This window comes from Cryptomeria japonica, chromosome 3 (assembly GCF_030272615.1).
Source record: "Cryptomeria japonica chromosome 3, Sugi_1.0, whole genome shotgun sequence".
Classification (NCBI taxonomy): domain Eukaryota; kingdom Viridiplantae; phylum Streptophyta; class Pinopsida; order Cupressales; family Cupressaceae; genus Cryptomeria; species Cryptomeria japonica.
The window spans coordinates 210038831-210051061 of record NC_081407.1 but is presented as its reverse complement, the minus strand read 5'-3'; the positions used below and the strand labels follow the sequence as shown (position 1 = coordinate 210051061).

Here is a 12231-nt window from a genome sequence, read left to right as displayed (position 1 = left end):
CCTTCAACCATCTTCTCAAGTGAAGGAATGAGCTAAAAGCTTATATAGGCTCTCATGTCTATTCCCAAGCTCCCTCTGAAGCTTGAAGCATAATAGTTCAAGACTATCTTGAAGAGAAACATCAATCAAACATGATTCAACATCCCAATAGAATGAATTAATATTAACATGAAAATTCATGAACATGATTCAAATATAAGAGAACTTATCTCTTTATTGGCTAGACTCCCACACAATCCACCAACGTTCTTAAGTTGTACCATTTTCAAGCTCATGGATCTCCGATGGCTGCGTGGCCTTCGGCCCTTGCCATCACATATCATCTACCTTCAACTCAGCGACGACATATTGGAGTTACACGCAAGGGTCGCTTGGAACTTCACCCTTCAACCCTATGAATTGTCGTAATTCAAATTTGGGGGCTCTCTCTAGTTGATGAATTCAATGTTCGAGTCAATATATCCACTGACTTCTCAATGAGAGCAAACTGTACATCGCTAGTCCAAGGAATATGAAGATGCTCACAGTCATCAATCGCTCTTCCTAAATGAGGTCGCTGTGAAATAATATGATCAATTCGAATACCTTCAATCATAGATAAAACTACACAACATTCTATAAATTGTTGAACAAATAACAGTAAGATAACCGCGCCTGTGCAAAGAACTGAAAAATGTCATATGTTGATCACGTCTAATCATATTATTGTATTATTGAATTGCAAAAATAATGACTGATCAAAAGAACTAAAACAAGTGTATGTCTTCAGAAAAACAGTGTACATAAGCCAGGTTGTCTTTCCAGCCAATGCGTAAAACTAATCAGAAGGAATGCAAGATAATTATGTAAGCACCAACCACTCAATTGAAGAGACACATTGTATAGTTGAGCACAAACATATGATTGATAAATACCAAAAAGAATTGAGGCCACAAAATCTCCATGGTGGGAGCGCCCGCATCATTCTAAATGAATAATGTATATTCAATAGGTTAGATACTTTTATTCTGCGTTGTTCTTAGGTTTCATCATCAAGAAATTGAACAAAGTCTCAAGTATATTCTGCTTTAATGAAAAGAAAGCAGAAACTAATCAAGCATTACTATTTAATAAGCGTTTACTTCAAAATGTAATAGGGAGTGTTCCCCATACAAACTTAATACCAAGTATATGTGTCACGATGAATGAAGAAGAATAGACCACTATATATTATATGTTTCCAACTTTATGATATATTCAGACCACTGCATCAAAGCATCATCAATATTCAGATCAATAACATCATTGATATTTGGATCATTGCATATTCCTCATAGCAAATCATGGATTTGGGGGGGTTAAGAATAATGTTGAGGTATGCATACTTAGAATAGAGAATAACTGAATACCAACTTCCATAACTCGAACTAGTGTTGGAACAAATTCTTGACACAAAGACAAAGCTTGAACTAGGGTGACAGTCACAAACCCTAGGATGACAATTATACAAACCCTTAATAAAATACAAGGAATACTAGGATTTGAAGCTAGAAGAAAACATATGCACAAAACCAACATATCTTTGATGAGATAGTTAACAAACAAGAAAACCTTGTGTTCTAGTTAAGACCCCAAACTAGGGTTACAACTAAAAGAACTAATACCAATAACAACAAAGCAAACAGATACAAATCCTCAAACTAAGCGAACCCTTCTTAACAGAAGTAAACAAAAGAGAGTAGAGGAATAAGGACACATGTATTCTAAGATTTTATTTGAAGCCTTCATACTCTTGTTACGGCCCCATCGATGCCCTCAATCTTCAAGTCATTATTTTGTTGTAGAACTATTTGATACAATCGATTCCCAATCATTCACATTAAACTTCTCCAGCCCTAGTCTGCAAAAAGAATACAGGATCTACCTTCAAGCTGTTAGGCTTTATAGAAGGAACCCGCTCTGATACCATGTTAGTTTTAGCAATCAAATTAGCAGTATAGAACAAAAAGTCAAAATGCAAAGTAAATCATACGCATAACACACATGTACCTTGGGAAAACCTCCCTCTTGGAGGTGAAAAACCCAGCAACAACTATCTCAGATTGTATTATATTAACCACAAAGCAGATTTACAATATAGCCTTCTAGGGCACAAGCACAACTTATCTGAAATATAACAATTTGAAGAATCAAATCCCTGTAGCTCAATTTGGCAGCCCAGATTTGAGTTCGTTGTCTTTGTATGAGGTTTACTCAGCCTTGCAAGATGTTCGCTCAGTCTTGATAGGGTTCGTTGGGCTGTAACTCTACTTCGCTTGCTGAAGATTGCAGATCAAAACACAAGGGTAGATTGTTGACTAGTAGTTCGCTCACAGCTAGAAGGAGTTCGCTGACCTCTAGATGGGATTCGCTGGCACCTATGATTAGCTTGCTGACTTTGTGACTGAATTCACTGACCTTTGAAGTAGTGCAGATCACATTTGCTATTATCTATGTCTTGTGACCTCAAGTCACTTCCTTTATATACATGCCTTTAACCCTTATGCCTAGGTCGGCCTTGGTGCCAAATTACATAGAACCTACCCCAAGTTACATATTCAATAGGTCCCGACCTATTGAATTACAAGTTACGCAATGAATAGGTCTTGCCCCATAACCATTATAAGTTACGTAAGTTGAGCGTCCAAATAAGGCCTGCCCTTAACATTCACAAGTTACATTGATATCTATTTGGGCCCAGCCCAATTACAAGCTATCCAAATTGGGGCTCAGCCCTAAACATTAATCAATTATATCAATACAATTAATTTTAAGGCCAAGGGCCACATTAAGATTAATTACGCTAGGGATTCGACCTAGCTACATTTCAACAGAGACTTGGTCTTCTTTTGCCTTTTCCTCACTTCTCTTCCCCTCTTTTACTTGGTTTATCACAGATGTGCTCTTCTTTTTTCTTCTCTTCACAATTTGCAAATGCACAAATGAGCTCTCTTTTTGGTTTAGAATGTCATAATGTTGTTTTTAGGTTTAGGTTTTATGTAAGGGGGTGTGGAGGGCCACAACTTTTCTGTTTTTTAAAATGAAATGAAAACTTGCTGAGTTGTAAGGTACCTCACCATTTCGGAGATTTTCACAAATGCCCCCAAGACATTTCCAATTTCAATAAAAAATTGAGGACAACATAAGGATGTTTCCAACCCATTCTCAAGTCCCCAAAATGTCCCCTACTAGGGAGGTCCCTATTTTGGCCGAGGAAATGTCATTGAGATGCATACTCTACATGTTTGAAGGTGGATTGCTTGAAATGATGTTTAAGAAGCTATTCTCTTGTAGATTTTGCAATATGAGTTGTGGTTGTGTGACAAAGCTCTCTGATGCAATCAATACCAACATTCTTGGGTCTTACTTCTACTTCAAGAAAGCTTCTGATGCATTGCCAATTTTTTTATGACTATCGATCATTATAACTCATTTTCTTCCATGACTTGAAACCAATTGTCATGTCACCACTTTGAAATAGAATTTAATAATAAATAATCATAATTAATTAAAATACAGAAGAATAAAAAATTAAAAAATTAAATTAAAATATAAAAGAATATAATTCAATTTAATTAAGTTGAGAATGGTCCAAAGACATGAAGTGAAAAGTTGTGTCTCCCTCAAACATGAGATATAAAAGGGAGACAAGAACCTCATTTGAGGGGGGGATAATTTGATAATCAGAAGTGTAGATCTGATTGTGAAAGGTTGGGCCCCTTTCAAAGGGCAGAAATAAAAAATAGTTGCATTCTTTCAAAGGGTGCTAATGGTGAAAGGGTGTGTCTATTGCCAAATGGCATACATGATGAAGAGATGTGACCTCTCCCTCATATTGAGAGATATAAAGGAAAGGAATCAAACGCATCTAGTGACATCACCATCAATCAGATAAGATAGAAGAGCAGTCAATAAGAACATGATGAAGAGATGTGACCTCTCCCTCATATTGAGAGATATAAAGGAAAGGAATCAAATGCATCTAGTGACATCACCATCAATCAGATAAGATAGAAGAGCAGTTAATAAGAATTGACACTCAAGCATTGATTAGAGCTGGGAAAGGCAGATCGATCAAGGATAAATCTGGAATCAGCCATCATACGGGAAGTCTGCATTAATATAGGCATTTGGCCTTTTATGCAGACGTCCATTTCTGAACATTATTGTGGTGTGCATTATGGTTCATAAATATAAGTTGCTAATTTAAGTACTAAAAATAAATGAATGATAAATAAATATAATTATCCATTATATGGAGTAATCATGAATATAAGTATATGTTTATTATATATGTAAATATATAGGCCTATCTACTAGTATATGTATATTTATCAGTATAAGTATATGTATATGTATAAGTATAAGTATAAGTATATGTATATGTATAAGTATATCTATTTGTATTGCTAACTTAGACATGAGTATAAGTATATGTATATGTACTTGTATAAATATGTATATATACATCTGAATATGTTTATTTGTGAATATGCTTATTTATATCAACATAGCGAATTATATAATCAATGTTGAATTATTTAATAGGGACCACATGCAATACAAGATACATTTGTATATTACTGGTCCGAATTCTTAATCTTTACCTATTGCCCCACATGGAGGATTGGATGTGGAATTGTTAGGGAAAGGTAGTATTAATACCTCGCAAGATAGATAAGACCTGTGGTGGAATGGACATGTGCTACATCATACAAAGGCAATGGATAAGGCCTGCGGTGGAATGGGCATGTGCTACATCATACAAAGGCAATGGATAAGGCCTGTGGTGGAATGGGCATGTGTTCCATCATACAAAGGCACTACTTGTGGAGGATGGTTTTCTGGCGCCCTAACAAAGATACTTCCCAATCTCCGCTAAGATTGATCATTAGGATTGATTAGGGATTAGACCTGGCTATGTTGATTATCCCTTGTATGATGTATGCTAATTGTTCCCTAGAGCTAACAAATGCATAATAAAATACAATAAGTATGATGAGATGTGTTTAATTATTGGAAAATAGGGGGCATTACACCAATTCCTTTAGAATGTTATTCAAAATTGGCAAATGATTAAATTGTTACAAAACAAAACCTATCACATTTCTTCTGTCATTATTCAACTTGATTCGAGATGTGTAAGTTTATTTGTAACTTGTAAGTCTTCTCTTCACATTTTGTAACCTTGCCAGCTCAATCTTCCGGTGCCTTCTTTGTAACGTGGTTGTACCTCTCTTATAGATGATGTAATTATTCAAAAATGGGTTTTCTGAATTGAGAAAACTTTATTAGTAACTCAATCCTTTTCTTCATAACAACGCTGTAGATTCTTCTCTATATAGACCTCATTCTGCAACTGATGCTTCTCATCCCTTTGATACAAATTCTCTTATGAAATAACAAGTGTTTGTCCTAGGGAATTAAAACCCTCGAATATTGATCTGGCCGATTCCCTTCCCACTCACTTTTCCCAAGTTGGTAATGGACTGAATGTGTGGCATATGACACTGTTTTGCTACCTCTGCAAAGAATTGTATGTTCCATGTTGTATGATGGGTTAAGTGACTATCGAGGCTAAATGCAATGTTGAAATTACTAGGCATCAGACAGTATGCAAAGGCTTCCTGTACTCCAATACTGAGCTATGCCTCAAGGGATGCATGGGGAATCTTGAATTCAACAGCACTCTGCATGTGTGAAGCCTGTGATGCAAGTTCTATGCTAATATCTCTGTTTGGAGAGGAAGATGATTATGGAATACCTTGACTATAATGTGAAGAAATCTAATTATTGAGAACCCACCATCTGCTTGACTGTACTCAAACAAGGAAGATGTATAAATAGATGTTAGAAGGGTAAGTGAAATATCTCATAAACAGAAAAGAATTATCTTGTGCAAGAATTTGAAGAGAAATCAAAGAGGTGTTTCATTCAAAGGTGACATGTAACTGTCATGATTTTCCAAATAGTCACAAAACTACTGACTCAATGTCTCTGCTTTATGTACATATTCCCTTCCCAAAATATGTCTTTTAAGAACACAAAAAAGGCTTTCCATGATCCCCACCCTCTGCTAAGAAGTCCCCTTCCTCGCAGTGCATCTCACAACATCCTCTAAAATTTCCCTTCTTAAACAAGGTGAAAAGCCAGACTAGAGATCCTGTAATTGAAAAAATTCAGGTGGCAAACACCCACTCCTCTCCCACACAAACCATGTCATGTCCCCAGTTTTTAGTGACAATTAATTAAATTGATTTTTATTAAGTTGTCAAAAAAATAAAAGAAATGTTCAAAAGACGACTTAATATTAATTAATTTAATTAAATAATAAAATATTATTATTGTCACTTAAAAAAATAAAGTTCTCCAAAATATGAATTTTTTTTAAGTCGGCCAAGTCGGCCCAATGTTCTAGATGCTTCTTGGAGTTCTTTATAAAGAGGCTGGATGGAAGAAGGAAGGTATGCTTGATTTGTTGAATTTGTCTGATGCTTTGCATTAGCTAATCGCTGAGGATGGAAACCTTCAGTGATCAGGAGGGCTGGATGAAAACCTAGTTCTTCCAAAGGGGTGGGTTTGCGAAAAAATCTCTACATCAGGGCCAAATTTGTGAGGTCTCCACTGGAGACAAATTTGTAAGGATCAAATGTTGTTTCAGAAATAAAGCTATTTTCTTGTTGAGAAAACTACGTTATTATAATTTGTTTCTGCAGTTGAATATTCACATCTGTCCATCTGAGCTTGGCACATGTAATCTTTATATTCTATATCGCTCCTTTCTAGCACATTATTATAGTGAGGCCCGATTCTATATTCCTCTATAGTTTTGGCATTTGGAAATCTTTTTATTTTGTCGTTGCCATGGTTCTCTAATGTTTAGCGATTAATAATGAGAAGCCCTCACTTGATTTAATAAATTAAATTGTGATTAACATTATAGTCAGTGTGCTAGATTTCACAGGCTCTTTAATATTTGTATATGAGCTGGGTCGTGGAAATTGGATGAAGGTTGAAAAGCCAACATTAATTCTGGAAGCCGTTCGTGATCAGGAAATTGTGACTAAAGGTTTATATTCTAATATCTGTCATCGTATGCATGGTTCTGGATGGTCTGCCTCATCTACGCAAGTCCATTAGATGAAAACCTGTAGCCTAAACCAGGGGGTCGTGGAGAGATGTGCAAGTGAATATTGTGATGAGGAATTGCAACAATTACAGTTCTGAGGTGTATTGATTGCCTAGAAGATAATACGGCATGTCTTTGCCTTTGTCGCTGACAGGGCAAAGCCAGAGACTGGTAATTAGATATACAAACTACAAATCCTATCAGAAGAACTATTGGCAGCCGTGACAGACAAAGACTATTTGGAGCGGAGTTCTATATATCGTGGGGTAGCTCTGAGTGGATTGGCAACTTCCAACGCCAATGATTTGTTCTGTACTTAGCAGTCATTGCCAGCCAACCAATTACAAGATCAGTATCATTGTATTGCCGTAAGTCTGTCTAAAAATCTGTACACTTGAATCTTGCTGAAAATTAAATCAAGGATATTAGTCTTCCAAAATGCTTGGTGTTCAATCTGCACGAGCTTCAAAGGTTAATTATCTCTCTGTTGTTCAAAGTTTGGATGCATATTAGTATAACGATTCTAGAAAGAAACAGAGAATTCTTTTGAGAGTGTGTCAGGGATATCTCAATCCAATAAGACCCAAGAATACTATTTTCAAGAAGAATGTGATGGTCAACAAATTAAACAAGACCTGGATCATTGGCGGCCTTTAGGTCTACACCATGCTACAACAAATCTATTAAGGAGGCACTGAAACCCTTTATTGCTAAGGTTTCAACTTCAAGCATTAGAATTCAGCTATCTCCTTCCCCTGTTCCCAATGCTGATCCTCAATTCTTGAAATCCTGCAAATCTCAAACAGCCTGTGGGTGATAACTACATCATTGCTCTTAAGTCAGACTTCGATGAAATCTGAAAAAAGCTTTCAGATTTGGTAAGTGCAAGTTAATAACTTGATTGAGAAACAAAACAGTAATGAGAATCTACAAAAACAGAGTAAAGAGAACTTTCATACCCTCTGTAAATTTTTCAAAGACACTGATTTGTATGGTACCAAGTACAGGCTTTCTCTCTCTGTGGACCAAGCCTTTAGGTCACTCTAATGACATGTTGAGCAGAGGAATGCTGAATGATGAAACCATATTGAATTTCAAAACAACATCTCTCCAACAACCCACGATGAATAAGCTTGTTAGTGAATAAAGTCCAATGTTATCTCCCGAAACTGACAGCCAGGTGACCATAGAGATCAGAATAGGATATAGAAGAGGCATTGTGCCAGGCTGCCAGCTATGACAACTCAGCTAAATGATGATTAAATCTACTCTCTGTTAATGACATATCTATTTTTTCGGGTTTTGGGAGATGCCCTCAATGATATTTGTGATGCTTACAAGATTGAAAGAGATGCCTCATGATCTCACTGTAGAATGTCTATCATAATGCATTTATGTGGGTTAAGTAGTGTCCCATCTTAGATTATGTGGATCTCCTTTTTGTTAGGCATTGTTATGCTACTGGTAGCTGGAAACTGGATGCAGATTCATGTAAATTGTTTTTCCTGTCTTTCAATTCATGAATAGATCATTTTAAATGAACATTATCTTGTTCTTGAATTTAAGAATATAGCTTTTCATTCAAAGAAAAACATATAGCATCTCATTTTCATTTTATTGCTTAAATATTCTATGAAGCATAATATCCAGCCACTTCCAGAAACGATTAGCGACATATCTTAAAAATGAACTGCCTAAGGAAAAATATATATTAAACACTTGAGGGTAGAGACTAGCAGAACTCTTTGTCTGTAGAAGAATCTTTGAAATGATGTGAGCTGTAAGTATTCTTACCACAGGAGGCTCTCTTTGTGATTTCTTGTACCTGATAGAATGGTCAAAGTTCCATGCTCTAAAAGAGAGATATAAAACTATTTATTGCATTTATCTTTCAAGTTTTGAAATGAGAGAGAGAATAAAATTTATTCCTTTTGGTTTTGATGTGAAATTGTGCATTTTTAGTTTGCTTTCTTACAACAAATTAGTTTTTGTCAAATTTCAGTTCTGTTTTGTGTCTCTAATTTGTTCTATTATGGCATTTTTAATTGATTTGAATATTTTCTAATTGATCCAAAGATTTTTAACATTTATTAGAAAATCTGAAATATCCTAATTCCCCGCTATCTTTTAAAATTCTGTCGAAACTTATCCAGGAGTTTAGAACAAATGTCTTGTAATTAGTAATGTAATTACCAATATGACGATAGTTCAAAGGGCTGTGTGATATTATAGAAAATTGGATACTGTAGAGGAAACCCAAATTCAAATCCCTATTCTGCTTTAACACTGCCTACAGCCCAGGCAAGCCTCGTTAGCGTTAGGATTTGGGGACAATCTGTCTTCCTATCTTGTCTGAACAGGTACCCTCAGAAGAATAAAGTAAAAAACCAGTTACCAACATGTGGGTCAAGCACTAGCTTCTTACCTTTTTATCCCGATGCAAGAGACAGTGTTGGAAGTCAAGTGCGGTAAACAATGTGATCCAGCAGCGTTTAGTAATATTTAAACAAAATTATCTCATGATAGCAACTATTACATAGATTGTACCTAAAACCCCAAGGTTTCCAAAACCCTAGATATTTATCCCCAAAGTTAACAGCCGGAGCATTCGTCCTTTAAAAGATCCAAGGTCTCTGATCTACAAAGCCAAATTCAGAACTAAAAACGTTAAATTTAATCTTACCTCCTCCATTGAATTTGACGGCACTTTGGAGAGAGACAATGGCTTCGGAATTTTTATTAGCAGAAGCCTCTTCAAGCTGTTCCAAAGCCTTGTTATAGTTAGTGACATATGCTTGGTGGTGTTTTTGATGGTGCAGACTCATGATCTCACCGCTGATAACCGGTTCCAATGCACTGTATTCGTATGAAAGCTCTGGTAAACTGAAGCTCTGGATCTCTCTAGTAAACAGTCCACCTCTCTTGAGGCCAATGCCACCTGTTCTCCTCAAAGATGCCAATAACGCCATTATTCTCTGTATTTTCGTTTCTCGTCTTCCTCTCTTTGCCGCTGCACGCTGCAAATAATATCTCCGCAGCCTCTTCTATGCCTGAATTGGCGTTTTGTAACCTTCCACGCTCTCGAGGTTTTTAATTAGCCAAACAAAAAACAATTACTTAGCGAGTTGAAAAATGTCTTTCATCAGAAGCGTACTGTGTAGGGAAACAATAAAGATGAACCATTTTTGTAGCTTTTGCTTATCACTATAGGCTGGAATTTCTAGCTTGGGATTCTCTAATGTGTTCGAACATTTAGATTGCTTTTTAGTTTTGCAAATAATTTAATTTAAACTCTAATTGTAGTAGATTTATTATATTTTATTAAATACTTTTGAACTAGCACATTTATATTTAGAGAAGTTTATGTAGAAGATAGGAAGAGATATCATTTTTGGTCATTGATTTTCTTTTCTTCTAATTATTTCATTTAAATTGATTGAGCCCTAACTCAAATCTTATATGTAATTGTAATTTTAATTGAATTCTAAGCATATTCTTAATTGATCTCTAATACTGATTGAATTGTAACCCTAATCCTAGACATTATTGAATTTCAAACCTATACCACTTTGTGAAAAAATTAATATAATGTTTTGTTTGTACACACTTGTATGCTTAGACACATCATTAAGTTATCCTCCTTGCAAACACTCAAATGCCTTGCCTCCTCTTCAATACAATTAAGTAAGCACGATCTGTCAATTGTGCTAGAACTACTATCTAATATGAAATAAATTTACCCAAATCTGCATTGTCAATGCTCAAGTGAAATAAGTATGCTTACTTAATTATGTCTCACTCCATCCCAAGAAAAAATTGAGTCTGTTCATAATAATCATATAATAATAAACTAAATATTTTATTACATCAACGAACAATACAACAAAAATGATAAAGAATTGCATAACAAAAATATTTATCTTAGCCATACTAATTATAACATATTATATAATAAAATGTAATATAATAATATTATATATTATATAATTTTAATTCTTAATTATTTAATATATATTATATTTTGTCTGCATTAATTGTCTTTTACAATATGTGTTATGTGCAATTTGTACCATAAAAATCTTTCTATGATTGCTAACAAAAACTAAATAGTCAATGATTATGTCTAGATCATATGCTTGATTCTAATAGATGGAAAACTCAATTTTCATTTATACTAATAAAAAAAACCCTTTAAAACATTCTTGTATCAATGTTCAAATTGTATGACAAGTTCACTTCATATGCTTGTTGGTGTTTATACATTAATATAATAAATCTCAAATACATAAGACCTAACTAAGTTGAAGTCAAAATTGAAAGAGAAATGCTTGTGGTTGGTAAATGTATATCAATAATATAATAGTCCTAGTTACATATGCTTAAGTTTGTTGATAAGACTTATTCTCATGAAGTTTGTTGATAAGACTTATTCTCATGGAAGGAGCTTTGTAGAGCTTCTCACACCTTTGACAAACTTTAGGAGTTTGTTATGGATAATCTGGACATCTAAGAGATTAAAAAATGAAGTTGCTTTTTTTTTAATTGATAATAGTATTATTTTTATTAAATTAAGGAAAGTTTACATTCTTGATTGTCCATAAAGTACCAAACACTATCCAAAAACTACAGACCACCCTCCAAACCACCATGTTTTACAAAACCACTAACCCATCTACACAAACCGCCATGCAAATTACAATTCAAGCACTCAAAAATGGCTCGTTATAGTAGCCAAATTATGAATTCTAAGTAATACAAACTACTTAAAGCATAGAAATTCAAAGACCAAAATCAAGGATTAACCCCTCAAACTAGAAACACGGTGAAAAAATCCAGGAAATGAACTACCCAGATGAAGAGCAAGGGTCCATGCGCTTCCTCTTCCTCGTTTGGATTTTTACATCACCATTTGCTCCCTCTTCTATTGCTCGGGCCTCCTGAATGGCTCAGTGCAACTCCTCCTCCACCTCCATCAAATCAACAAAGATATTTAATTCTTCCCACCCAATTCAAGCCTCTTCCCTAAAGTTGTCTCTTGGCTAATAATTTGGCCACCTTAAGAAAGGTATGTATTTATGTCTTGA

General features: G+C 35.0%; 1 protein-coding gene across 4 annotated transcripts in view; it reads right to left on the bottom strand.

Annotated features, from left to right (window-relative positions):
* Positions 1-10379, bottom strand: part of LOC131074562 (superoxide dismutase [Mn], mitochondrial) — a 77029-nt gene extending 66650 nt beyond the window's left edge. For all 4 annotated transcript variants that reach the window (XM_058011199.2, XM_058011201.2, XM_058011200.2 and 1 more), the window contains exon 1: positions 9831-10379. In XM_058011199.2, coding sequence (XP_057867182.2) covers positions 9831-10116 — 286 coding nt within the window. In that variant the 5' untranslated portion in view covers positions 10117-10379. The remainder of the gene's footprint in view (positions 1-9830) is intronic.
* Between the last annotated feature and the right edge of the window lie 1852 nt (positions 10380-12231).